At 47.0% G+C, this 27,852-nt stretch overlaps 2 protein-coding genes across 4 annotated transcripts in view; one reads left to right on the top strand and one right to left on the bottom strand.

Moving 5' to 3' along the window:
• The window catches only part of MYO7A (myosin VIIA), a 72,900-nt gene extending 49,656 nt beyond the window's left edge, over positions 1-23,244 (top strand). Inside the window, exons 27-47 of one of the 3 annotated variants that reach the window (XM_062578264.1) lie at positions 83-202; positions 811-984; positions 2,175-2,402; positions 4,089-4,259; positions 5,315-5,432; positions 5,719-5,845; positions 5,966-6,135; positions 6,237-6,427; positions 6,624-6,748; positions 7,485-7,642; positions 10,167-10,320; positions 10,887-11,042; positions 11,247-11,352; positions 13,048-13,161; positions 14,175-14,262; positions 14,678-14,784; positions 15,904-16,089; positions 17,534-17,644; positions 18,673-18,756; positions 19,272-19,391; positions 20,756-23,244. In XM_062578264.1, the coding sequence (XP_062434248.1) occupies positions 83-202; positions 811-984; positions 2,175-2,402; positions 4,089-4,259; positions 5,315-5,432; positions 5,719-5,845; positions 5,966-6,135; positions 6,237-6,427; positions 6,624-6,748; positions 7,485-7,642; positions 10,167-10,320; positions 10,887-11,042; positions 11,247-11,352; positions 13,048-13,161; positions 14,175-14,262; positions 14,678-14,784; positions 15,904-16,089; positions 17,534-17,644; positions 18,673-18,756; positions 19,272-19,391; positions 20,756-20,845 (2,898 nt within the window). In that variant the 3' untranslated portion in view covers positions 20,846-23,244. Of the gene's footprint in view, positions 1-82; positions 203-810; positions 985-2,174; positions 2,403-4,088; positions 4,260-5,314; positions 5,433-5,718; positions 5,846-5,899; positions 6,136-6,236; positions 6,428-6,623; positions 6,749-7,484; positions 7,643-10,166; positions 10,321-10,886; positions 11,043-11,246; positions 11,353-13,047; positions 13,162-14,174; positions 14,263-14,677; positions 14,785-15,903; positions 16,090-17,533; positions 17,651-18,672; positions 18,757-19,271; positions 19,392-20,755 lie in introns of all 3 variants that reach the window. The other 2 variants (XM_062578253.1, XM_062578245.1) reach the window with 2 other exon arrangements.
• A 1,148-nt stretch (positions 23,245-24,392) lies between these two features.
• Positions 24,393-27,852, bottom strand: part of GDPD4 (glycerophosphodiester phosphodiesterase domain containing 4) — a 45,040-nt gene continuing 41,580 nt past the window's right edge. The window contains exons 15-16 of the mRNA XM_062567411.1: positions 26,483-26,565; positions 24,393-25,515 (exon numbers count right to left, since the gene is read on the bottom strand). Coding sequence (XP_062423395.1) covers positions 25,484-25,515; positions 26,483-26,565 — 115 coding nt within the window. The 3' untranslated portion in view covers positions 24,393-25,483. The remainder of the gene's footprint in view (positions 25,516-26,482; positions 26,566-27,852) is intronic.

Raw genomic sequence — 27,852 nt, 5'->3', positions numbered from 1 at the left:
TTTTTTTCTTTCTTTGGAACCCTTGAAAATGTTTGGCTTCTACAGCTGATGGTCTAATCAATGCATTTCTTACTGCAAACAGTATTTAAGGAATTTTATCAATGGAGGCCCCCCTGGTTATGCTCCCTACTGTGAAGAGAGGCTGCGGCGGACGTTTGCCAATGGGACAAGGACACAGCCTCCTAGCTGGCTGGAACTGCAGGTAAGAGCCCCTTCATCCCCACTCCCAGCCGAGTGGGGTGCAAGGCTTGTGCACTTTGCTAAGACACAAAGCTCACCTCTGGCAGGACAGAAAGTTGCACGACAAAATGCCTATTTCTTTCAAAAATTTTCAGGTATTTCTAAAATATTTCATTCCTTATGTATCCAGCCCTTGCTCTTGAGCATGTTGAAGATCATCCCTTAGGTTATGTCAATACTTGTAAATTAGATGTGCTTGAGCATACTCTCAGGCACTGAGGCCATATTTGATAGTTTGTTGTGCTAGTTTACCTGCACAGAGAGTTGTGTTTCAATAGGAGCAGGAAGCATATCCAGGCATATTCAGGAGCATATCCAGGCATGCCTGGATTTGCTGAGCTAGACACTTTCATAATTGATTGCTTTAAATAAAAAAATCTGGGATTTCCAAGTGCTTCCTCTGGCTGACCATGCATTATCTTGTTGAGGAGTACGTTACAGTAGTATTGAAATGCAGCCAGTGAGTGAAATCAGGGTTTACCACTGTTGAGGGGCAAGAGTACATATGCAAATAGTGTAGATGGGGTTGAAATTCATATGCCTTTATAAAGTTTGACTTCAATCCATTAGGCAACCAAGTCCAAGAAACCCATCATGCTGCCTGTCACGTTTATGGATGGGACAACAAAAACCCTGCTGACAGACTCTGCAACAACTGCTAAAGAGCTCTGTAATTCTCTTGCTGACAAGATCAGCCTGAAGGACCGATTTGGGTTTTCGCTTTACATCGCACTGTTTGACAAGGTATGTCTTCAATTACACTTTTGACTATCTCTATAAAAGAGGGAGGAAATTCTTCTTGCTGCCATATATTTTTCAGAGGACAGAATGACCCTGCACTCTGAGCAAATAGCAGCCTCAATGTCGGGAAGAAACATTTCTACTGTGCAGATGCTGGTATGATTTTCACAACGAGGGTAGCTGAACACTGGAATAGGGACTCAGGGAGACTGTGAGATCTCCATCCTTGAAGATATTCAGGACCCAACAAGACAAGGCACTGAGCGACCTGATCTGAGATGGACCTGCTCGAAGCAGGATGGACCAGAAACCTTCATAGGTCCCTTCCAACCTACTTTATTTTATGATTCTATTCTCTTAACCCAGGAAAATTAACTAGAATTGAATTTCCAATAAAAACAAAGCAGTGTAGATTTTTATGCAAGAGACCAACCACATTTAATGTGCATAGAAAAACTAGTGGTTGAAATTAAGCTAGTAAAATGAGCTAAAAACCAAGTTATCATACCTTCATTGGAACTTATGCCAAATTATTTAAAGTAAAAACATGTATTTCTTCAGCAATTCCATAAAAATAAAGGTGAATGCACATGAGAAGGAAAAATAGACCTTCACCAGATGAGACAATATTTGCAATTCAATGAAGCATAATTATTCCCATAGCTGCGGTGTAAGAGGTTGGAGTATGTTCTCTCCTCCTTAAGTAGCGACCTCTACCTGTGAATGGAGAAGGAAGTGGTTTATACTTCTTGGTCTCTTTTGAGGAATATGTGGCCATTCTTTCTGGGAAGTTCACTCAGAGAAGGCAGAGTCCTTAAGGGCCTAGTGCCAGGCTCTGACATGAAGAAGAGATGACAAACCAGGGCAGGCTTTTTCTTCTGGGTTTTTTTGATGCTTAGCATGTTTGGATCCAAGTCTGTGACTTTTAAACAGAGTGTTTCAAAGCACCATATGAAAAACTGGACCTTTGGCTTTGATAAGTCACATTAATCTTCTCCTTTCACTTTGGCCTTGGAAACTGGGGCTCAAAATAGAATGGCTATAGTTGCTCTAGAGTGGTATCTCTCACTCAATTATGTTGATGCAAAAGATTCGATGGCTATAGAGGAAGCCTAGATGAATGTCTCAGATGTGGATAGCTCTATCTAAAGATGTCAAGATTTAGCCAGACGAATCCTCCCTTTTCCATCTAGGTCTCTTCACTGGGGAGTGGCAATGACCATGTGATGGATGCTGTGTCTCAGTGCGAGCAGTACGCCAAAGAGCAGGGAGCACAGGAGCGCAATGCACCTTGGCGGCTCTTCTTCAGGAAGGAGATCTTCACTCCTTGGCACAACCCAAGTGAGGACAATGTGGCCACGAATCTCATTTACCAACAGATTGTCCGGGGTGTGAAGTTTGGGGAATATCGGTGTGACAAAGTAAGTGTCCATAGCAGCACCAGCTCTTTCCTGGGCAGCACTGAAATGCTACAGTGGGAATGTGGCATTCTGCTTACTGAGACAGGCCTTACCACAAATGATGTTCTTGCCTCATTAAGAGCCAAAGTTCAACTTCTAAGAAATTTGCAATCACCTCCCACTGAAGATGAATGAGCAAATATTTCCCTAATCCAAGTCAAATGCCCAACTGCTCCGGTCCAATGTATATCTCCTGAATGGTGAAATAGGTTCCACCAAAGGAGATAAGAGATTTTCTTCACTGAACACTCACTAGCTTGGGGATTATGTTATTCACCTGGGAACTGGGAACTATAGGGTCAGATCCTCTTGGCTAGGGAGAGATCAGAGATTCCCATGTGCTGCATAAATACTCTCCACTGTTGGCTTTTGGATGGGAAAATCAATGATCTTCTCATCTGTCAGCCTCAGGTCGAGGCCCACAGGCAAGCTGACCAGACTGAGAATACACAGGCTCATAGTCTAAGAATCCTACTAGGGTTTAGACATGAGCAATGTGTTTCAAGATAGCAGAATTTACACCATGCACTGCAATCCAGTAGTACAGCCATACAATGAGGGTACATTAGCAGTAGAAATTTAAGCCCCTAGAGTCTTTAAGAACTTGCAGAATTATGCCACTCTCACTGAAACGAGCATCTCAAGAGCTATTCAAACCTCAGTCAGTGTCCACCACATTTTGTCTTGTTTTGAAATCATCCAGGAGTGGAATCCAAGATACCTCTTTTCTCCAGCACTTAGCTGTTCTCCTGTGGTTCAGTACAGACTAAGTATCCTGGGAGTTAAAGCATCTTTTTCTATCACTATTGCATTAGCATCAGTTCTTTTATCCTGTCTGAAGTCCTGCCCCTTCTTATTTCTCCCCTTCTTTTGCTCCTGGTCTCCCTACACTATCATCATCTCAGTAGCTCTATTATTCACCCTAAAGTGCTTGGAACATTGCTAGACCATCAGACATTTTACAAAGTGAAGTTCTGCAGCATGCTCAGGCACTTCAATTGCTGAACTTCTCTAGAAATGGTGGATCCACACCCTTTACAACCACTAAGCTCTGTTTACCATAGCAAAATTACCCATTGCCAACTGCAGGCATCAGGAGCAGATGGAATTTCAAAGAAAGATAGAGATAAACGTGTCCTCACACTATACAGGCTTGCATGAGGCTGCATGTGGCTTAGTCTTAGCTTACAGTTTTCACATGCAAACAGCACTGCCAGCAAATGACGGTGAACAGATTGCTCTACTAATGTGGCCAAAGAGGTGATGTCATGGCCCATGTAAGGTCTTTACCTGCATTCAGCATGTGCTGTTGTTTAACTGTGTTAGTCTAAAGGATGTAAGAGCACAGGGGAAGTATTAAAGCCCTTTAATGAATGTTTGCAGCAGAAGAAGAGTTTATAATCTTTCCTGCTATCCATTGAAGAGCTATTCATAGCAACTATCATTTGGGACAGCACAGGATCAATTTCCTGAGCTTCAGACTTGCCTAAAACACCAATGAATCTGTACTGAAAGGAAGAGTCCCCACCCTAATCTGAAGCAGCAATACATCCTGCCTTCACAAAGGAGTCCCTGAGATATGGGGCACAGAGGTTGGGGCTGAGCGGTTTGATGACTGCATTATGTTGGCTTGTTTTGCTCCCACAGGAAGAAGATCTGGCAGAACTGGCTTCCCAACAGTACTATGTGGACTATGGATCAGAGATGGTGCTGGAAAGGCTGCTAAATCTAATTCCATCCTACATCCCAGACAGGGAGATCACAGCTTCAAAAACAGTGGAGAAATGGGCTCAGCTCATCATAGCTGCACATAAAAAGGTGGGGACATAGATCATCAGGAAAGGGCCAAGGCATGCTTTAGTAGCTTCATGTGCCCTTTAAACATATGTCAGCCTCCAAAGCTCAGCTCTTGGCCTTCCCTGAAGCTAAAACAAAGGGAAAGGGCAGATTCTGCACTAGCCATGTTCAGCATTACCAATGGTTTTGAGGAGAGATCTGACAGATGAAGACAAACCGCAGAGATTCATTATAAGAAGCAAAGTTCCGTCTCCGGGATTTTGTTCCTGTTTCACAGGATTATGCTGTTACTGATTGTGTTACAGTGGTGGCTCATGTCCTCATTTAATGTCAGGTCCCTATGATGCCAGGTGCTGGGTAAAGCCTTCCTGACTTCCCTAAGACTATTTGTGACCCTGTCCCAGAGCGTAATCAGACCTCACAACTTCCATAACTCATTACCACCATGAGGGTGGGTCATCCAGGCATTTAAAGGCAGGATCCATCTCCAGGTTAAGACACCTAAATGTAGGTGCCTCCTCTCCCATAACAATCAATGGAGATTCAGGGGCTCAATTCAGGGGTTCAGTTCAGTTGCTTAAACATAGATGCTTGGAGTACACCTGCTCTAGAAACACCTGGATTTGCAAGTCCTCAGTCAGACCTGTCAGCTACATGCAGAAGTCTCAGGTATCCAAGGATGACCTAAATGAAACTAGATGCCTGTGCTTAAGGGCTAGATATCACTGGCAAGGTGAGAAGTAGACACCTATATTAGGGAAATCTAAAGTTGGTGGAAATGAATTCCACCCAAACTGGTCATTCTAGATGCTTGCCCAGCATTCCCAGAGTGGAAATACCCTCTTCTGTGAGCCATACATTTTCCGGGACTTTGTCCAGCCTATTACTTGTTCCTGTAGGATTCTTTTTGCCCTTAACCTTATTCTGAGACTTAAATTAATATTGGTTCCAGCATATTCAGATGACATGAACTGGCTATATTTCAATATTTCCATGTTTCAGTATTTTCCGTATGCTATCTTCCTGGCCATAGCTGGGTTTATGCTTCATGATAGTTTGGTTTGCTTTGTCTGTAGGGAATTTATACTCAGAAGAGAACAGACCCCAAAAAAGTCAAGGAAGAAGTGGTGGATTTTGCACGTTTCAAGTGGCCTTTACTGTTTTCTCGATTTTATGAAGCCTTCAAATTCTCAGGTGAGTCAGTGGAATACATCCCTGGGACACAGCCAGCAGCAAAGCAATGAGAGTTAGACTTCCCACATGGAAGCAGGTCATAGGTTTGGTAGCTGGCCTTTTCCAGAAGTTTTATTCCTTTTGGTGCATTCTGGTTAGGAATGGCTCAAGCTATGAATCTGCCACTATTTTTCTTATTAAAGATAACACTGATCTTTTTGGCCATTGCATCCTCATTTGATACACACACATTTTCGGTATCTTAGGACCTTTTATGTATTGATCATCTGTCTTTTCTTCAATTCAGGGCCAAGCCTGCCTAAAAACGATGTGATTGTAGCTGTCAACTGGACAGGGGTGTATTTTGTGGATGAACAGGAGCAGGTTCTCTTAGAGCTCTCTTTCCCAGAGATCACAGCTGTGTCAAGCAGCAGGTAAGGAGGAACAGGCTTAGCTGGTGATCTCACCTTAAACCAGTCATTTTCTAGGCTTTGCCTCTATCTGTTGATGCTGTTATCTTTCTTCTTTGTGTCTCCTGTGAAAATGTATCCTAGAGGGGGAAAGCTGCAAGGGCAGAGTTTCACTTTGGCCACCATTAAAGGCGATGAATACACTTTCACCTCCAACAATGCAGAGGACATCCGGGACCTCGTGGTGACCTTCCTTGAAGGACTAAGGAAAAGATCCAAGTATGTAGTCACTCTCCAAGACAACCTAAACCCTGGTAAGCAAATCATCCAGCCCAGTGGCAAATAGGTAGACTGAATAATTACTCCAAATGGATTTGAAGGAAAAAATGGGAAAAAATGATTGTCTTTCTTGCAGTGGGAGAAGAATCTGGTTTCCTCAGCTTCCTCAAAGGAGACCTCATAGTTCTGGACCAGGATACAGGAGAACATGTGATGAACTCAGGCTGGGCTAATGGGTTCAACGAGCGGACCAAGCAGAGAGGAGATTTCCCAACAGATTCTGTTTACGTCTTGCCTACAGTCACCATGCCTCCACTGGAGATTGTGGTAAGCTGTCTTATGGGATGACGCAATTCGGTACGATACAAAGCCTGAGGAACTCAAAAGCCCTTCCAAAGAGCTTAGATTAATCTTATTCATTCACCACAAGTCTTTTGATTTTGCATCTGCTTCTTCTCTCTAAATGCATCAGGATCTGTTTATCTCAAATATATCTGGTAACAGAGACCTATTTGTCCCACAGGCACTGGTCACAATGACCCCCGACCAACGACAAGATGTTATCAGAACCTCCCAGTTGGCAATTTCAGACAGTGAAGAGAGGGTGAAACCATATACCTTGGAGGAATTTTCCTATGATTATTTTAGGTAATTTTTTTAACCATCTTCAAAAAGTGTAGGAAGTAGCAGCCAAATTCCTGATAGTTTGGAATCAAGAGTATAATTTGTGGTTACTGCAAAAGACTTTAAATATCCCACAGCATGACTTTGTACATCTGCAGCTTCCAGGTTGCTATGTGGCATTTTAGCTGTAAATTTTCTGTAGACAGGATTTTATGAAGGATTTCTTCAGATTGGCTCAGAGTAGGTGTAGTGGTGTGAAATTTGGTGGTGTGAAACTAGCAGTGTGATATTCCTCTTCTATGATCCCATCCATAGCATCAGACTGTATACGCAACAGGTGAATTAGGTGAGGAAGTTCTTAACTCAGCTCTGAAGATTTAAGTGCGCACCACTGCTGAATACAGCTTACCAAAATTCCCACTCCCGTTCAGATGGGCTGTTAGTCTGATGAGGCAGACCAAATCTTGTGGGATGTGTCCTCCCCTCTAGGATTGCTCTACTGGGCAATACTCTTTCACTGTTGCTGCCTATCTCTCTGACCATCCATCTCCATCACCCTTCCTTCTGAGCCCTAGGAAAATACAAGTTGGTATCTTTGGGCAGAATTGGATCTGGATATCTGCTAAACTGTGAATTGCTGTTTAGTGCAACAGTTCATTAGCCAAGTGTTGTAAGCGGCCCTCACAGGTGAGGCTCTGGCCACATCCATTGCCTTTTATCCCCGTAACCACCTTTCCTTTTGTTTTGCTTTTGCCACCAGGCCACCTCCCAAGCACACCCTGAGCCGGGTCATGATTACCAAGAGCCGTGGGAAGGACAAGCTGTGGTGTTACACCCGCGAGCCCATCAAACAGCCGCTGCTGAAGAAGATCTTAGGCAGCGAGGAACTGTCCCAAGAAGCCTGCATGGCCTTCATTGATATCCTTCCACTGCCTGGGAGAGCTCTGGGGCAACAGGTCTGGAAGATGAAAGGCTGAGGAGGCTGTTTAGGGGCCTGAGCAAAGCCCATGCAAAGGCTTGTGTTCCCTCTAATAGGCTTTGATCTTGTGACAGAGACTTGTTGATGGGTCTGATCCTGAACTCTAGATTCAAAAATCCCTGGGATTCAAGGGGTTCTGCACAGCTGGGTAACAAGGACCAGGGAGCAAGTTATTGAGGCCTCCCAGTCAGCACTACTTCGTGGTTAACTTACTACCTCTGTTTTGGCTTGCTTCAACTGGCTCTCTCCAAGATGCATCTGTTGTAAAGGGTTGCAGGCCTCTTCATTGGGAATGCAGTGGAGTCTTCTGCACTCAGCTGGGTTTGCTGCAGTCCCTTTGGCACTGACAGTCAGCCAGGTTGACTGGCAGAGAGCAGCATTGCTCTGGTACAACATGCATCATAGAATCATAGAATAGACTCAGTAAGGTTAAAAGGGACCTCTGGAGATCATCTAGTCCAACCTCCCTGCTCAGCAGGGTCACCTACAGCATGGTAGACAGGGTTGCATCCAGGCAGGCCTTGAAGATCTCCAGACAAAGAGACTCCACAACCTCTCTGGGCAACCTGGTCCAGGGCTCCGTCACTCTCACAGGGAAGAAATTCCCCCTCACCTTCAGGCAGAACTGCCTGTGCTTCAGTTTCTGCCCATTGCCTCTTGTCCTGTCACACGGGACAACTGGAAAGAGTTTGTAATCGTCCCCTTAACACCCTCCCTTCAGGGCTGAGTGTAGGGGCAGGATCACCTCCCTCCACCTGCTGCCAACATTCTCCTAATGCACCCCAGCAGACCATTGGCCTTCTTGGCCACAAGGGCACATTGCTGGCTCATGGTCAACTTGTCATCCACCAGCACTCCCAGGTCCTTCTCTGCAGAGCTGCTCTCCACAAGGGCAGACCCCAGCTTGGACCGGTGCCTAGGGTTACTTTTCCCTAGGTGCAGGACCCTGCACTTGCCCTTGTGGAACCTCAGGAGGTTCCTCTCTGCCCAGCTTTCCAGCCTGTCCAGGTCTCTCTGAATGGCAGCACAGCCCTCGGGTGTGTCAGCCACTCCTCCCAGCTTGGCATCATCAGCAAACTTGCTGAGGAGGCACTCTGTCCCCTCATCCAGGTCATTGATGAAGAAGTGGAACAGGATAGGACCCAGTACGGAGCCCTGGGGGACGCCACTAGCCACAGGCCTCCACTGGAGTCCGTGCCTCTGATGACGACCCTCTGAGCTCTGCCTTTCAGCCAGTTCTCAATCCACCTCACTGTCCACTCATCTAACCCACACTTGCTGAGCTTGCCTCGGAGGATGTTATGGGAGACAGTGTCAAAAGCCTTGCTGAAGTCAAGGGACACAATGTCCACTGCTCTGCCATCATCCACCCAGCCAGTCAGTCCATCATGGAAGGCTATCAGGTTGGTTAAGCAGGATTTCCCCTTGGTGAATCCATGCTGGCTACTCCTGATCACCTTCTTTTCCCTCCATATGTCTGGAGATGACATCCAGAAGGAGCTGTTCCACCACCTTTCCAGGGATGGAGGTGAGGCTGACTGGCCTATAGTTGCCTGGGCCCTCCTTCTTGCCCTTTTTGAAGACTGGGGTGACATTGGCTTTCTTCCAGTCTTCAGGCACCTCTCCAGTTCTCCAGGACCTTTCCAAGATGATGGAGAGCCGCCTGGCAACAACATCCGCCAGCTCCCTCAGTACCCGTGGGTGTATCCCATCCAGGCCCATGGATTTGTGAATGCCAGGCTTGCCCTGAAGGTCTCTAATCCTGTCCTCAAATAGATCCAGCTTTTAGAAGTAGCCTTTATGTTTTGGTGGAGCTTGACTCTAGGATCCAAATTTTACAATTTTAATAGTTCTGCTGTTATAAGCCTATTACTGGTGCTACCACTATTGCTACTAGTACTGATTTCTTCCTGATAGCAAATAATAATAGGAGAAATTAAAAGGCCTGGCAAAAATTAAAAGGACTTTCACAATTTTCTCCTGCCCCTTTCCCTGTGTTATGACATTTCAATTCAGAAAACTGTGGCCTCTTGTTATGTACAATAGTTACAATACAGCATGATGGTGAAGGTCTTCATTTGGTTTGGTTTACATAACTGCAATTCCACTGGTGTCCCCAGAGCTCTGGCTAATGACACCAGGTGTAAATCTGGCCATTTGCAGTGGCAGCTCCATGTACAGCTGGATAATTTAGTAAAGACAGAGCTTTCCTAGGCCCAACCCTATATCCCAACCCCAAAGCAATTGTTTCCAATCTGAGAAGGTTACTTGGTGCATGATAAAGTGAGAGAGCTCACTGGAAGTCTCCTGAAGGAGTTTAACACCTTTACCATATACTCTGCTCCCTCCACCAAAATGCAGCCACTTCCATAGTTGTGTGTAGGAACTCTTTAATCACATCGTCAACAGAACGGCTTACCCAAACCTCCCAGTTAGACAATCCTTGACTTCTGCTGCTCCCACCTGTGCTGAAGTATATGGGCGACTATCCATCCAAAAGGACTCGCTCTGTCAATGAGCTGACAGACCAGATATTTGAAGGTGCCTTGAAAGCTGAGCCCCTGAAGGATGAAATCTACTGCCAGACCCTAAAGCAGCTCACAGACAATCACATCAAGTAAGAGTCAGCGGTTTGTGTTGGGTAAAGCAGTCCTGGACGTGGGGTGCTGAGCAGCAGGGAGACACTGACATCTTCCGTATAGTTTCCTCAGCCCATTGCTGCTGGGACAGTAGTTATAATATCTGCCTGTTAGAGCTATCTTTTTTGTGTTGTCCAGTTGTAAGACTGTCATTTTAACTCACTGGGTATGATTTGGTTTTAAAGTCCCAACTAGCTTTCTGTAGATCAGGTGAGCCTTGTGTCCAGCGCAATTTCAGGACTATCTTCCATCCCTGTGCTGGCAAATCTCTAATAGAACCAGTCATCTTCTGTCTGGATCTGACCTTCCCACTTAGGTGGATGTCATGAGGCCCATTTAAATTCAGCATCAGCTGGCTGCATTGAAGCTCCTCCAGTCCCTTGGGTCCAGAGCCTGAATGTCCCATTTTCCACCTCCTCTATAGCCCACCATTTGTACCTCCAGCCAGTGTCTCCTTTCTCAGCACTAACGTCACAACAAAGCACAGAGCCACGTCCATGCAATGAGCGATTATTTTTCTTCCTGCGGGTCTCTTCTCATTTAGGTACAGTGAAGAAAAAGGCTGGGAGCTGTTGTGGTTGTGTACAGGCCTTTTCCCTCCAAGTAACATTCTCCTGCCCCATGTCCAGAGGTTCCTGCAGTCCCGGAAGCATCACCCTTTGGCAGCAGACTGCATCCAGAGACTCCAGAAAGCACTGAGGTATGGCACCAAAAGTCCTACCTGAGCCTGCCCATGTCACAGCTCCACACATATATGAGAGAATATGAATAAGAGACATTTAAGTAATGGGGGGGGTGCAGAAACATTGAAATGTTGCAACATCTCTCTGCATTCAACCAAGCTGAACTAAAGGATGTGAGGTGAAGTACACTGGCTGATGCCGTGTCACCTCCTGTTTTGCAGGAATGGCTCCAGGAAGTACCCACCCCATCTTGTAGAAGTGGAAGCAATTCAACACAAAACTACCCAAATCTTCCACAAAGTTTACTTCCCTGATGACACCGATGAGGTAAAAGAGGGAGAAGGAAGTTTTTAATTCCTGTCAAGATCGGTCAATTTTCTTACTAAAAGCACAAAACAGGCCAATATTTGTTCTGATTCAGAAAAAAAGTCAGCCTTCTCAGAAGGCTCTGGACCAGGGTAGTGTCAGGATGGCCCATCCTTTTCTACCTGGATCAGCTGAGAACCAAGGACAGGAGTTTGATTCACTGTGACTCACCTTTTCAAGGTGTGAGTGCTGTGTCAGCATTTGTTGGAAGATTTTTAGTGTGATGCCAGTGAGAGGGAAACTGGGTGGGTTCGTCTTCCTCACAGGGTCTATAACTTTGCCCATCAGTCGTTGGAGCCTAGACTGACAGGCATCGTCTGTCCACCCATACCCAGCTGAGTACCATGACGGAGCTCCCCAGGAGCTGGTCAGGGATGCAGCTCTGGCAGCACCAGTGAGCAGCTAGCTGGAATCACTCCTTGTTCTCCTGACCCGAGATGACACAGAAATCCTGATACCTGTACTCAGGAGCTTCTCATTAAGCATCTTAGACACTAACAAGGCAGCTGGTTGCACTGATGCCAGAGTAGGTATGCATATCCTTGCAGGTACCACTCTCTCATGCTGTTTAGCCTTCCAGTCAGGCACACCTTTATCTCTTCCCTCATGTCAATGGGCACATCTACATTCTTATATTTCAAACTGGATGTATGTGCAAAGTTGTGCACATTTATGGAGGAGAAAGGGCAATTCCTCTCCTCTCCAGCACCTGCTCAAGCTCTTATTAATCTATGATGGAGAGATGAGAGATCTGCTGGGATTTCTCATCACTTTGAATTTTTCTTTTTCTATGTGACCAGCAGTAAGCATGAGACTGATTTATAGACATACGTCTGTGTGAGAGCCAGTAGCAGGAAGCAGCGGAGTCTTCCACACTCAGCTGGGTTTGCTGCAGTCCCTTTGGCACTGACAGTCACCCAGGTTGATTGGCAGAGAGCAGCATCACTCTGGTATGACATGCACGAGCATCTAAGCTTCTGCCCACCACATGCATGACTCTGCTAGCCTAAACCACCAGCACCCATGTTCCACCTCCCATAACAGACTGGCCTGGTGCTTCAGTGCTGTTGGTGTTCAGTGATGCTGGGTCATATCCAGAACCTCTTTAAGTGGCCAGAGCAAAGCTGAGAGGATGTAAATGCAGAGCACAGTTCAGAATGCAAAACAGGGGCTGGGTCCTGCATTCAGGTGGGACAGTCCTTCAGGTATCACTTCCCCTATATAAAGTAGGAGTCTTTTCCCTCTCTTCAGCAATCCACAAGTCAGGCACTAGGTATAAGCCAGGCATCTGGGCTCCCTCATAGTCGGTGGAGAAACACTGGGACAAATCAGCCTGGATGTATCTGTCTCTCTCCTAAACAAATGGCTTTAACTCCTAACTTTTAGATGAGGAAAATCTCTTGTGTTGCCTAGGGAGCCCTGGGTAAACCAGCACAGAATATAGCATCACAAGGCACAATTATACAGAAGCAGCACGGCTGAACCTCTGCAAATGTCTCTTCCCATGCGCAGAGTCACTACACATAATGTCACTGGTTTTACTGGAAGTGGGTAGCTGAATCGCTTAGCACATCTAAGCCTCAGGTTCCTTAAAGAGAGCACAGAGTGGAAATTACTCCTGAAGTAGCAGAGATGAGGCTCTTCCTTTCTTTGTAGGCATTTGAGGTGGAGTCCAGTACAAAAGCCAAGGATTTCTGCCAGAACATCTCCAACAGGCTGCTCCTAAAGTCCTCTGAGGGTTTCAGCCTCTTTGTCAAAATCTCTGACAAGGTGAGTGACCCACACAGAGGTGGGGGTGGCCATGAGGCACATGGCGCTGCATGGCATTTCCAGTGACCCAGCCCCCAGAGGGTGTACACTGGTGGAGCCAGAGCTCTCTGCTCACTTACAGGTGAGGTGCCTTTCTCTGCAAGCAGTTTGGCCTTTCTAAGTCAGATCCGGCTTACTACAGCTGGGATCTGCAGTGCTGCAGCCATAGCTTGCAGCATGGCTGTCATCTAAAAGATATTAAAACAGGAGCATGGGTCATCCTAGTCAGTCAGAGGTAGATCTTGGTGCAGACCACAGAAATCTGTTCAGGCAGATGCATCCTGCTCCTACTAACTGTAGTCCCAGAGTAGGTCAGTGATGATAAGAGGTGCCAGGAGTTGCCAGGCAAAGTTCTGGTTTCAGAGCAGATGGCATTAACACATGACGCTGGCACTGTAAGAGCCCATTGTGTCCATGCTGACCTAGAGATCCAACAAGCACCTCCCTGTGTGCGGGATCGCGCACAGTAATTGCAGCCCGTTGCATTCCTGAGATGGTCCTGAGTGAGGCAAGAGGCAGATTTACTTCCTAAGGACTCACTAATATTTTGTATTAGTTGAATATTAAGGACATTCTCTGTAAGGTCCATAGCAGAGTACAGTGAAACTGCCAGATGTAGCAGTCAAGTCAGTTGGCTCCCATCAAGTAGCTGTCCCTGTGACGTTGCATTGATTCTGGGTGAAGGAGATAGGGGCCATCAGGAAACAAGTAGAAAAGGCAGATTGTTGCTGAAATGGGTTTATAAAGACAGGCTAACTAAGAAAAACTTAGAGCTTCTTAGCTCTAAGTAGAGACAGGACTTATAGGAAGAGTGAGGTGTTGGCAGTGGCTTTCTCACATTCCCGGTTTTTAACACATCATTCTAATGGGAATAAAGCAGTGAGCAGCACCTACAGGAGATGAGGCTACGGCCAGCCCTGCCTGAGGCACTCACTGCATGATCAGCCTTCGTGACTGCGTGTTGTGCCCCTCAGGTCATCAGTGTGCCTGAGGGAGATTTCTTCTTCGACTTTGTCAGACACCTGACAGACTGGATAAAGAAAGCAAGACCTGCAAAAGACGGTAACGGTGACTTTTCTCCATTGTGGGTCATACAGTCCTGCCTTGACCCCCCCCCCAAGTCCTCCATCTCTTTCAAACCAGGCTGGCAGCACTGTTGGTTGCACCACACTGCTGTGGTTGTGCTTCCTGTGCCAGCCCTAGACACATCACATGGGAGATGATCTGCCCAGGAGCTGCAAGATCTCTGCTGCCAAATGAAGCTAGACACACCTCCCACTTTACTAAAGCTTTGCTAGGGAAAGGTGTGCTTTTCCCTGTGAGTCCCAGGTGCACTAGAGGCTTGGAGCCCCTTTGGCAGCATTGCCAGCACTCCTGTCCTGCAGACTGTGACAAGCATAGGGCACCAGTCACTTGTGGGGATAGTGGTTGCCACCCAGTGCTCCCAGCATTGGTCACACATGGTTTCTTCGCAAAGGTATAGTGCCTTCCCTCACCTACCAAGTGTTCTTCATGAAGAAGCTGTGGACCAACACAACACCCGGAAAGGACTCCATGGCAGACTCAATTTTCCACTATTACCAGGTACTCTGCAAACCTGCAATATCAGAGGAGACTTGGGAGCATGTAGGAATGGGAGAGAAAGATTTCCTCCACCTGCAGACTGTCTGAAATAAGGCACAGCCAAGGGTACTATTGGCATGCATGACAAAGAGTAATCGCCATGCTTTTTAGGGCAACCAGCTCAGCTAGGGTTTGAGCCAGATGCTCTTGGGCAAGTAGCAAGAAGCAGGTGAGCGTATCCTGCTGGCAGTCTCAGCAGAGAGGCTGAATTCAGAAGCCTTCTGAAGATTTTCAGCTTCTCCATTCTTGGAGATGAGCTGTGACACTCCCACTGGACTGCCAGCAGCCACAAAAGAAGTTGCAGTGCTTCTGCCCTTGTTTCTTCTGGGATGAAAGAGCTACCTTCATGCCTCAAAGCTTGCACACACACACACACACACACACACACACACACACACTCACACTCCCTGTTGAGTTCTTGTCTAGATAAAACCATTATCCCAAATGTAACTGTACCTCTTAATGCCTTGCTAGTCACTTACATTTTCAGAATAATGGGAGTATGTGTGTAGTAATGGGAGAATACATTTAAAAACTTGCAAAAATTGTAGAAAAGGCTACGTGATTCCAAGTGGCCATCTCTAGAGGTGGATTTTCTGGAAAAGGGGAATGTAACTGAGACTGCAGGCTGACTCTCTCCTGATAGTTCTGCCTAGCGTGGGGACCACCCTGTGCCATGTAACAGGAGACAGTTTAAAACCAGAGAGGACCTCTAAGCAGCTGAGCAGCTGCTTGTCCACCACACTCAGCACAACTGCTAGGAGGGCTGAGCCTCATAGCTAGAGAGTGGAGACGTCCATGAACTCCATTTAACATCCACACCCCCTCTCTCCCTCCATATTGATGTTCTCTGAGATGGAGGGATGGGGGCAGTCATAGAGGCCTGCTGGGTGGGAAGGTGTATGTTGCACATCAGGCTACAGAAGGAAAATAAACCAATTTAGTAAGCAGTAAGCACAGACTAGTTCTTCCCCTCAAGCAATCACTGTCATCTTCTCTCTGGGGAGGTGGGGATGTCTCTGAGGATGAGGGTCTGTGGTTATCCCCCTCTGTCTGTCAATGGCTGTCTTGCCCATGCAGGAGTTACCAAAGTACCTGCGTGGCTACCACAAGTGTACACGGGAGGAAGTCCTGCAGCTGGCGGCTCTCATCTACCGGGTGAAGTTTGAGGATGACAAGTCCTATTTCCCCAGCATCCCCAAGCTCCTGAAGGAGCTGGTGCCTCAGGACCTCATCCGGCAGCTCTCTCCAGATGACTGGAAAAGGGTAAACAGCAGCTGTAGTCACATACCAGGCCCAGCTGGGGGGGAAGCCCAGCATCTCAGATGACTTGTCTCAGGTCTTTTTGACTCAGCTTTGAAGAGAGGCTGCCCAAATGAGTGACCAGTGCTCCCCTCCTGAGCCTTAGCAGAGTTATCCCAGCAGCACTGGAGGAGGAACTTGTACGTGCTGTTACGTTGTTGTGGGTTATTTTTGTGCCCGTTTTGTTGTGGCTGTTGCTGTAGCGCTGGATGCAGCACCATATGGACACGTGCTAGTTTGCACACTACAGAGCAGAGGGATTATTCTCCCCACTTTACACAGGGAGACCTAGGGCTCAGGTATGGACAGGTCTAGAGCCATAAAGGAGTGTAGCTGTCCAACTGCCAAGAAAAAGTCTTGTAAGTCCTTTCTGTTTGCTGGATCTTGAGCTCTCCCATGTACCTAACCAGCAAACTACTAGCTTTTCTGGAATGAATGTCCTTTAGTCCCTTATACTGCTTCAGTTACTGAACCTTATAATCCTTGTGACTTGTTTGCGCACCTCATCCAAGAGAAAGCTGATTCCATCCATGCTCCAGTGACCAGTCAGCATTTCTGCGATGTATTCTCGGGAGCAGAGACTAGAATCCACAGTCTCTCCTCTGTGACAACTTCTGCTCCAGCCACCAACTCCTGTCTTGGCCCAATTAATATTTATTAATAGCACACTAATGTTGATTAATAATTAATATTTTTAAATAAATTAATAATAATGGTCCCAAGAAAATTGCCACCTGAAAACACTCTAGGAATTAGTGCAGTAGGGAGACCTGAATCTGAGTTTTTATACAAGCACTGTGAAGAAAATTTCAGGGTTAGCAACTACCCCCTCCTTTTGCAATGTGACTGGCAAAATCTTTTACCTCGTGGAAGGCTCATGGTGGAGGCTAAGTACATAGTTAAGCATACATCTTCCTGGGCCTTTTCATATCACTCTCTCTCATCCATATATCATTCTGGCTAGATTAGTCAGCTCCCTGCTCACCCCTCAGTGAGCCCAGACACCCAACCTGAGACAGAATGTCCCCTAAGCTATGCTAAAGGTGACAGTCCCCACAGCTCAGTGCCTTGAGACCAGACACTCCTGTGCAGGGCTGAGCAGAAGAGGACTGTCTCCCAGGCACACAGAAAGGACTTGCAGAGCATTACTCACCAAACTTATTTCTCATCAACAAATGCTCATGTTTATGTCCCTCTAGCACTCGTAGGCAGATAGATATCTGATATGTTTCTGCAGTTTATTAGCGAACATCCAGGGGAAAGCATGGTAGTTTCTTGTTAAAAGACAAGTTACTAGGAAGCACTTATGGTTTCTGATAGGATAAACCATCTTTTGGGGATGATGCTCTTTCCCTGACCAGTCCTACATTATGCAAATCCTCCAGCTTGGCTGTGTCCTCTGTTGCAGTCCATCGTGGCATACTACAACAAGCACGCAGGCAAAACCAGAGAAGAAGCCAAGCTTGCCTTCCTAAAGATAATCTTCAAGTGGCCTACATTTGGATCAGCATTCTTTGAAGTGAAGGTATGTGCTCTACATGAGGTTTCCCTGGCAGCTTTGAGTGAAGATTAGGATCCCCATATCATGGAGGGGCTCCAGGTGTACAGAGTTTTTGCAGGGACCTGGGCAGCCTGGGAGTCTCCCTAGTGAAGCAGGGTAAGAGACAGAGATCTTCACTGAGATAATTCTTCAGTGAAGGACTAATAGACCTGTTTACTGCCATCTTGCATCTTTGCACAGATTGAGGCATTTTACAGCATCAACGTATCTCGGCTATACTTGGTCTGTTCTTGCAGCACTTTCTGTTTTGCTGAGTCATGGGAAAATGTGCTTTTCCAAGGGATGGCTCTCCACACACCATGAGCCAAACCCAGACCAGCCACCACATCAGACTCCCATCCAAGGTAGTGGGAGCCAGAGTTATGATGTCTGTTCAAGTGTCTTGGATACCTCATTGCAATGCCTGCAAACATCTTGCTCAAATTGCTATCAGATCCTTGAATTTATGCTCCCTGTCCCATGGGCCCTAGCTCATCAGTCAAACAAACTGGAGACTCTTCTGTGCTAACATGGGACTGGGAGAAGGGATTGACAACACTAACAAAATTGAATGCCAAAATCAACAGAGCAAAGAGCAGTGTTCTCTTGGCCGGGAGGTCCACAGCCGGAGGCACAAGGAGGAGCAGAACACTAAACAGAGGGATTGGAGGGGAGAGGAGATGTCTGAGGTTTGCCAGCCCATCCCAACTCTTCCTTGCTAATGGCAGGATGGCTTCTCATTTGGGAGACCATTGAGGAGAGCAAGGAACTAACACTGATAGTAACTTACCTCTTGATTATTGTGCATCTAGGAGATCTGTAATTAACTAGACAGCCATGAATATTGCCGATATCTTAATGGGCTCTGTGCTTGTCTTTAAAAGATAAACTGAACAGCAATTAATGGGCCACTGAATGGTGGAAGGAGAAAACAAGAAGTAAGGAAGTAGGAAGGAGTCTGATTTTGCATGCTGCTTCCCATAATTGCTTCATCTCATTTCCCACAGCAAACTACAGAGCCAAATTATCCAGAGATCCTTCTAATTGCCATCAACAAGCATGGAGTCAGCCTCATTGATCCCAAAACCAAGGTAAGCAGGACTAAAGTCATCACTAGATGCTCCCCAACCACCTCCACAATGTCTTGCAGATGTCATTCCACAGAGTGCATTCTTCAGAGCTACAGGCAGTCCCATTAAGCCTAGCTACAAAGGCTGTATAGCCAGAGAAGTTTCTAGAGGCAGAGGTTCATTATTTTACAGAGCCATCCCAGCCCTTTTTAACAGAAGGGCTGGAAGAACCAACTGTCAAAGCCCTGTAGCTGAAGAATACACACAGTCCTCAATCCTTTCATAGACATTAGGACTGGAGCTGGAGTAGATGAGTTTCCACTAGGTGTTTCTGTCAGCGACATGGTCCTTCTAGTACAGCTACCCTCCACAAGTGCTGGAGGATCCAGAGTCTCATGAGGCAGTGGTATAGTCCCACCTCAGTGGACAGTCTTAGACTGCTTTAATGGAAAATGGACATGGGCATGAGAGAGCCTCATAAACGCTCATGAAAGTTCAAGCTCTCGTGTTGAGTGTCAGTCTTTTGTTCCCTCCAGGATATTCTCATCACTCACCCCTTCACAAAGATTTCCAACTGGAGCAGTGGCAACACGTACTTCCATATAACCATCGGCAACCTGGTGAGGGGAAGCAAGCTGCTCTGTGAGACGTCCCTGGTAAGGAGCAATCAAGATTATTGAGCGCTAGGCACATAGGTGGGAGAGGACAGGCAGAAAACCACAGAGCATATTTTCTGTGCACATAAGAACAGCTCTCCCCAGTTAGACCAAGTGCCAACTTTGGCAGGCCAAAATTAGGTGTGTAGGGAAGAGCATAATTATTACAATATATAATGACACTTCTTATTATCTTCTCCCTGCTTTCAGTAAACTGTGTCTCAGGGATTTCCTGAGCCAAAAAGGAATCTCTTAGAGTAAGCCTGAAAGGTTTTTTTTTTTCTTCTGGGTTTCAGCACTGTTCTTTTATTATCCCTAGAATATCTTTTCCTAGGAGGTTCGTCAGACTTTGGGTCAAATCTGGAAGAACTTTGGAGGATGGCAGCCCATTTCTAGACAAGCTGGTTTTAAAGAGAAATTTGAAATTGCTATGAGACAAAAGAGCTGAGGATGGATTGAGGCAGGTCATGCTATCCAATGTGCACGGCAGTTCAATAGTATCCCAAGAGGAGTGGATATGGATATGTGTTGAATATGTAAGGCCTCACCTCTCCTTCCCGCTCATGTCTGCAGTGCTTTGGTACAGCAGAGTACTCATTGCAGACTGCCCTGCAGCTTCCTCCAGGGTAGTAGCACTGGACTAGCCTGGATGCATCATGACTCTGCTCAGTGTATGAGGACTCCAGATGGGTCCCTCATCCAACTCAGGAGTGAGTCTGAGGTGCTTGGGTTATGACTATCCCTGGAGCCTGGGGCACTGCTCCCTGTTCTGGACTGGAACTTTCCAGCATGTTAAAGCAGATACAGGCTCAGGAGCGCTCTTGAGCCCTTTTACCAAGCTCCTCTGCCTAGCTGGTCTTTACCATCAGTTCACGCAATGAAGTCTGCCTTGGTCATCATCCTGTGTCCTACAGCAGATGAAGCTCTGCTGAGTCCACTGCTAGCCAGTGTCAGATCCTCAACATCCTGCATTCCATCCCACCCTCAGCTTGCTTGCTTAGATTTCCCTAAGCCCAAAGTATGGAAGATAAAATTTCCTGCTGGCTTAATTATTAATTTGGAGCATTCAAGTTGCTGCTGATCATTTAAAAAAAAAACAGTCTCCTTCCAAAGCTCCCTAGGTACTTGGCCTCAACAACATCTTGGGGACAGTGAGTTCCTCCATTTCATACTGCATTAAGAAATTGTATTTGGTCCTTGAGCCTGGTGGCAGCATCATGTCATCCAAGGAGTATGGTGAAAAGAGTCAAAAAGACCTGAAAACTTGGAAGTCAACAACTGGCAGCCTGTGCATTCAGGATGCATGAGCTAGAGACTATAAGTTGCATTATAAAGGCAGGTAACATCTTCTCCCTCCTTACCAGGGCTACAAGATGGATGATCTTTTGACCTCGTACATCAGCCAGATGCTAACAGCCATGAGCAAGCAGAGGAGCGCAAAGGGTAGCAAGTGAACTGCAAGAAGCCAGTGGCAGGTTGCCATGGGGCTAATTCACCAGCTGAGGCTTGTGGGATACCCATGCAGCTGGGGGAGAACCTTTTCCTCTCAGATGTGGAAGATGAGCCGAACGCCATCTGGGAGTTCGCTGGACTCAGACATTGAGGGTTCAAGTACCACCTCCCCCTCCAGTGAAGATGACTATCTCTGACTTCGCATCCTCCTTCCTCACCCTGTACTTTGACTCTGTGTTAAACCTCAAAGATATCCAGGTAACACCACGGCTGTCAGACAGGCTGAGCAAAGAGATGCTGGCAGGATGTTTGCCTGGAACCAAAGAGTTGGCATTGCAAAGGCTCTGGGAAGAAGAGGGGAGTGTGTGTGTGTGTGTCTGATGTGAGTGTGATTTTTTGTTTTAAGTAAAGAGAGAACTATCAGGGTGCTAGCGGGTTTTGGAGAGGCTATGGGCATTTCAGGTTTGAAGAGAAGTAACAGAGCCCCAGACTATGCTGGAAAGAGAGCCAATGAACACTGCAGGTGTTGTTTTTGACATTACAGAAGAATACATTCTGTTCTTAAGAAGAACAGAAAGAAAAAGCTGGCTGAGAGGATTGCATTTAAACTAGGAATCAGAATAAACAAACCACTGATCAAACAGACTAGAATACTAAAGTGCTGTCTGTGCAATGCTGGAAATATTTAAAGAACAAATTTTAAAAGTTTCTTTTCTTCTATTTATTTTTTAAAATATTAAAAACAAAAAATCCTGCATTTCATGCAAGTATCTGGATGCTGACTCGGGGCTGAGGGCGACTTGGAGGACTATCTCTTGCTCAAGGACTCCTGCAGAGCCAAGACTGCCAGAGGCTGAATGTATGCAAGACACATCTTTCCCAGCTCATGGGCTCAGCTGGAAGTGAAGCTGGGAAGATGAATTCTCTCCTCTTGCCCCTTCTTTCCAGACCAATTAGTCCTGGGATGATCTGTACCACAAGCTTCAATATGGATGTAGGAGCTTTGAAGTAACCATGCTTGGAAAACTGTGGCCAAGCCCATGTTGTGTGAAAAGTGCTCTGATCCAGACAGGGACTTGGTCATCAGAGTTGGAAACAGCTAATGAATTTATTATGCTTTTGTGTGTATTGCTCTTTGAGACAGCTCTTTACTGGTCCAGGCTGGAGCCTAAACACTCACAGTGAGGTCAGGCCCTTGATTTCAATGGGCTTTTTTTCATCTTTGGTTTGCCATACTAATATGGTTGTCCAGTCCTCTACCTGGCACCACACAGTGCAGACAAGCCACCACCACAACAGAGATGGTTGTGGTCCCGGTGTGGGGCCCATCAGCACAGAGAAAGCTAAAACCATGCTGTGGCTGGGGGAAAGCAGAGAAAGGAGTGCAGGTGCCTCTCTGAAATCCCGAGGCCCAAAGGAGCACGTGCCTGGGAACGTGGCTTCGGCAGAGATAAGTGTCCACCAGGGTTTGGTGCTGGTTTCACTAATGCTGAGCAGCTCTCAGTAGGCATGGGAGAGCTCTCTTGGTCCGATGAACTGGGCTGAGCTCAGCTACCTTCACAAAAGTCAATATTGCCAGGTGTTGTATGCTGTCCTGTTGAACTCCAGTGAGCCTCACCCTGGCACTGAGCTGTTTCCTGCTGGTCTCCTCGTTTTCTCAGCCGCAAATAGGCTGTTTGTGTGACCTTCCCATTGACAGAGAGCCATCAGAGAGGCTTGATTCCCAAATGCCATGGTGTGCCAGCTAGCATTAGCATCTGCCTGCCAGAGCGTGAGGATCACAGCATCCAGCTGGGACACAGCAGCAACTCTGGACCTTGGCCATTCCACCAAAGGAAATGAGATGCTGCACGGAGACATCCACAAGCCAACAGGGCTTCTAGGAGGTCCCCTTCCTCTACTTTCCCCCTGTCCAGGTTGCTGTAGTGAAGGGAGTGTGGTTACACTGGCCAAGCCTCACAGGAGTGATGAGCTGCCTCCCCAACACACATCTCTGATGCTACTCTCCCCTCCCCAGCTGCAGTGGTCCAGCTATCCCAGGGATCTCCCCCCACTACACATGCTCACATCACCCACCACCACTGGAGCCTCCTTTAGTCTCCCACCATTCCTGCTTCCACAGCATACTCAGTAGATGATGCAGCATAGCAATGTTTTCAAGCGCTATCTCAGGCCAGCTTTCTCCAACATCCTCCTCCCTCTACTCACAGCTCTGTGGGCCTCCCATGCACCCCACCACAGTCCAAACCGTCAGGGTTTCAGAGGGGCTGGGACTCTGTGTGCGTGTGCGTGTGTGTCATACCGTCTGTGTAATAGCATTTGCCGGCCTGTTTATATTCATACCAAACAATGTAAAACGAAAGCATATGTCCAAGTGAAATATTCTAATTAAAAAGTATAAAGTGGCTTGCAGGAGGCTGTTCTCCAGTGCTCAGTTGTGTTAGTGACTCCACAGGGAGAGGCAGGCTTAGGAGTCTAAGGTCCTCAGTGGGGAGAGGATTTCTTCTTGCACAGGTGGAAATGCTGGTAAGAATAGCCAATGATGGGGAGCAAATTATTGGAGTACTTGGACTGGAAATGAAGTGGTATATTAGTTTGGGGGCAAAAAAACACTGGAGATGGGAGAGTCATCATTGCTTGTGCTGTAAGGCAAGGGCTGGTTACTCTGTGATGACTGATTTTGAGCTCAATCACTGGACATAGGAAGTATTAGGTGAAAAGTTTGTGTGGGAGAGCCAGACTACCTGCCACACACACGGAGTTGCTAGATCTTGCTACCTAAAAAGCAACAAAAACAGTAGCTTTACCAGAGAATGCAGCTGAGGATGGGGAAGCTGAGCACAGTGAGCATCATGGCCAAGCAGCAGCTAGACATGTGGACAAAGGTGCTCGTGGGGGACTTTTCCTAATAAGTGTCAAAAACAGTGATCACAGGAGCACAGCCTAGCTCATTCAGGTCCATCCCCCAGGCTGGGGACACCATGGCATACTCTGCGGCTCAGCCCATACGCTCTTCCTTTCCTATTTCTGCTGTGTTTAAGTGCCTCCACATGGATGGTACCAACAATATCTACAAACTTGTAGGGGAGACAGGGTGTGCAGAGAGCGTTAACATCTCCCAATGCTTCATAAACTCAGAGTTGCTCTACACCAATCTGCCAGTCCTTTTGCACTTTTCCAAGGAGATTGCTGTCTTTTTGCATGTCTAGCCCTTGACGATAAAAAGACCTTTATGTCCATATGACCTTTATCTCAGCAAAAAATACTCCAAAACTGCCAGTTCAGAAAGGTTTGAACTCTCTACAGTGCCTCTCAGTACAGTTAACTCTGAAACCTAATACTTCCCTGACAAAAATTCACTTGTAGTAGGTTATTTGGCAGAAGCGCACAGCCACGTGAGGCTTATGTATGAACAAATAGCTATGGCCTGATTCAAATCAAGACTATTATTTTCTTCCCCTTTCCCAGTGGGATAGAATGAGAGCAAAACAGAGTAGGAGAGCTAAAATGTATTTAAAATAGCATTGCAGGTTACAAAAATGTCTTCTTTTTGTCTGTTCAAGTAGAAATTTATGGCTTAAACCTGAGAGATGCTTGCATCTCCCTTGCAGAACAGGACAGAGTTGTGCGTAGACCCTCTTCCTCGTGTGTGCCAACAGCCACTGGCAGTAATGAAAAACAGAATAAATGCCAGGATACAAAGCAAGTATGAAGATCTTCCCAAGGGAAAAGCAAACAGGACATCTGGTGGGACCAGGTCACATATACCACAAACCCATTGAAGAAAGATGTTATGCTCCTGGTCATAGTCCCAATAGTTGCACCGCCAAGGCACCAAAACATCCTTTAGCACCTTTGGAAATAAACACCCTTTCCCACAACCAAGAAGGTGAGGAGACTGTCCCAGTAGGGCTAGTGGTAGGCTTCCCCTGCCTGCATTATGGAGAGGTGCAGATCCTGATAAACCAGCCACCAGCACTCGACCATCGCGGTGGGGTTGGTACACACTTGGGGCTGGAGGAAACCTGCCAGTAGAGAGGGAGTGTATAGAGCAGAGGAAGTCAGTCTTGACCGGAGAAACACTGGCAGCTGAAGGCAAGCAGGACTGTAGGACGCTCAGGTGTTTGCAGTGTGCGCAGAACAAAGACGCGCTAACAGGTTTAGTGCATAACAGGAGAGACATCTGGATTGTTGCCCTATGGGATCCTCCAACGCTCTGAGATGAAGGTGGTCATTCCCATGTGGCTACTGCCAAGGGGATTGAAATACCTTGTCATGGTACTCAGCTTCTTCACAGCTGCAACCCCATATGTACACCCCTACGCCCTGGTCAATCCCTGCCAGGCAGGGGATTACAAGGAAAGCTGTAGACAAGCAGGACAGGGCCAGCAAGGGCAGTGCTCATCTCTACCAGGATCACAGAGGCAAACAGCTTCTCTTCACCAGACATTTCTGAACCCATTCCCTGGCCAGCTCCTCCCCCCCGATGCCTTTGCCTGCATTTTGCTGTCCTGTGGCTCCCACCCCCATGCAGTGGCTGATAACAGGTTGGCATTTTCACTGCAGGAAGGGGCATCAGGGGTGGCTCTGCTCTCCAGTCATCGGTGAGATAGCAGGTCTCTTTCTCCTTCCTGCCCCTGTCAGGCCACGACTGTAGGCATGTCGTTGAGCTCTGGAAAAGGGGACACACAGTGAGCTACAGAAATGCTTGCAGCTATTCTGCCAGCAGGTATGGGCAGAGTCAAAAATGCAAGCAGTTCAGGCCAGGTCACCTTGTCTGGATGATAGCTCCCCTGCCGTGGCGGTCTGTAGGGTGAGCCATTAGGCTATAAAGCTGGAACATGGGGGGTGTCTCAGACAGATCCACCCTGCCTTACAGATCTGAGAGCACTCAGTGCCTCTGGAGTGTCTCTTCACAGAATTGCAGAGAAATGCATGTTGGAGGAGACATCTGGAGGTCTCTGGTTCAAGTTTTACTTGAAGCAGGGCCAATTAGATCAGACCAATTTGTCCAGGACAGTTCGAGTATCTCCAGGGATGGATAATCACTACCAGTCTGAGTCCCTGTTCCAGTGTTTGACCACCATCACAGCAAAGATTTTTCTCCCCCTTGATATCTAGTCAGAATTTCCCATGTTACAACTTGTGCCATTGCCTCTCACATGTTCATTCTTGCATTTTCAAGCAGAGTCTAGCTCCATCTCCTCTATACCCTCCCATTAAGTGTTTGCAGATAGCAGTAAGATCCCCCTTGGCCTTGGCCTCTCCTGCTGCATAACCCCAGCTCTCAGCCTCTCTCATACATCCCCTGCTCAAGCCCCAGCCAACTTGGTGGCTCTGCTGGGCTCACTCCCAGCTGTCACTATCTGTCTAGTAGTGGGGAGACAAAACTGGATGCAGTGCCCAGATGTGGCCTCACCAGTGCTGAACAAAGGGGAGGAATTGCTTCCCTGGACCTGCTGGCTGCACTTTTGTTTAGACAGCTCAGGATGTGGCTGGCCTTCACCACTGCAAGGGCATGCTGCTGACTCACGGCCATCTCATCCTCCAAGACCCTGGCATCCTTTCCTTCAGAGCTGCTCCCTCGTGGAGACAGCAGCACAGAAGATGAGGCTCCCAGCTCCCCTTGCCCAACTCACCTGTCCTGAACTTGTTGTAGGTGCCACTCTCCAGCATCGTGCCACTGTCGTGGGTGCAGCAGGAGAAACTCCTCTCTCGCCACCTGCGCAGGGCAAAACGTCTGGGTCAGGTCATTGCTTGATGTGGGTTCTCCTTGCAGCTCCTTGGCACTCTGGTCACTCATCTTCTACTTTGTCAGAGCCAAGAATTGCCCTCATATATTTAGGATTTGTTCAAATCCCTATGGTGAAGGAACCCTCGTCCATGACTGTGATGTCTATGTGTCCACACGGCACAGGTAAAACAGCATTTTGAAGGCAACTTTGTGACTGAGCCCTGTTTTTATGAGAATTTTATGTGCTTAGAAGCCCCAGACTTGTTCACAGCCACTGGTTCCTAAGCAGCCAGGGAAATTTTAGAATTGTGATTTTGGTGCATTTGTAAATCTGAAAAACAAGACCATTCAGGGATCTTAGGCATTGCTGATGGCACTTGACTCATTACACAGGCTAGGAGTGCCCTTGTTGCAGCATAAGCCAAGAAAAGATTAAGTGGCTGCAGCAATGTCTGCAGGGTCCTGGGAAATGTGCACACTGCCTCTCCTTTCCCCAGGAAAGCTTCCAGAGACAGCACAGCACAACACGGCAAGGAGGACAGGGCAACACATGAACAAGAGCCAGGAGAAGACAGACAGGGGAAGGTCTAGCAGTGGTGGTGTTTCAAAGCAGGCAGGGAAGGGTGGCGACAACCACATCCTCAATCTGCAACCTTGAAAGCAAGATCAAAGTTGCTGAAGCAGAACCTGGGGAAGGACAGCTTAGAGCAGAGTGAGAGAGCAAGGAAGGGAAAGAGTAACTCAGTCTTGCAAAGGGAAAAGCCTAGGTGCCCAGCAAACTTGCCTGTACAGCTATCAGTTCATCACCTGGCTGTGCTGTAACCTGTTCATCTGTCCATCCTCCCAGGGCAAAAATAGAGATGTTCCCATTTTCCATGCCAAAGCAAAGCACTGTCTGTCTTGTCCAGCTCTGTCAGAGCCTGTCTTGTGAACCTATTTTCCAATATATAAAATGGAGGCAATGTCTTTGACACAATGACAGAAATTGTGTTGTCTGTGAGATGATCAGACTTTCAATTTGCATCTGGGAGGATGCATTTCCTCAGCGGCTCTGATACAGGCAGACACAGAGGCATGTGGTGCTCAAACTTTATCAACGAGAGCTTTTCTCCTAAGTAAATCTAATGCAAGAGCGTTTGTGTATTCTATATAGTAAGAACAGAAAAATCAGTTCTTCCCTCAGTTCATCATCTTTGATAATTGGTTTTGGCTGCTACCCTGAACATCAGGTCTCCACTGAATCTTTGGGGTATATGATGCCCAAGTTGCCAAAGA

This window comes from Rhea pennata, chromosome 1 (assembly GCF_028389875.1).
Source record: "Rhea pennata isolate bPtePen1 chromosome 1, bPtePen1.pri, whole genome shotgun sequence".
Classification (NCBI taxonomy): Eukaryota; Metazoa; Chordata; class Aves; order Rheiformes; family Rheidae; genus Rhea; species Rhea pennata.
The sequence above is the reverse complement of the archived record's forward strand: the minus strand, read 5'-3'. Positions and strand labels throughout refer to the sequence as shown.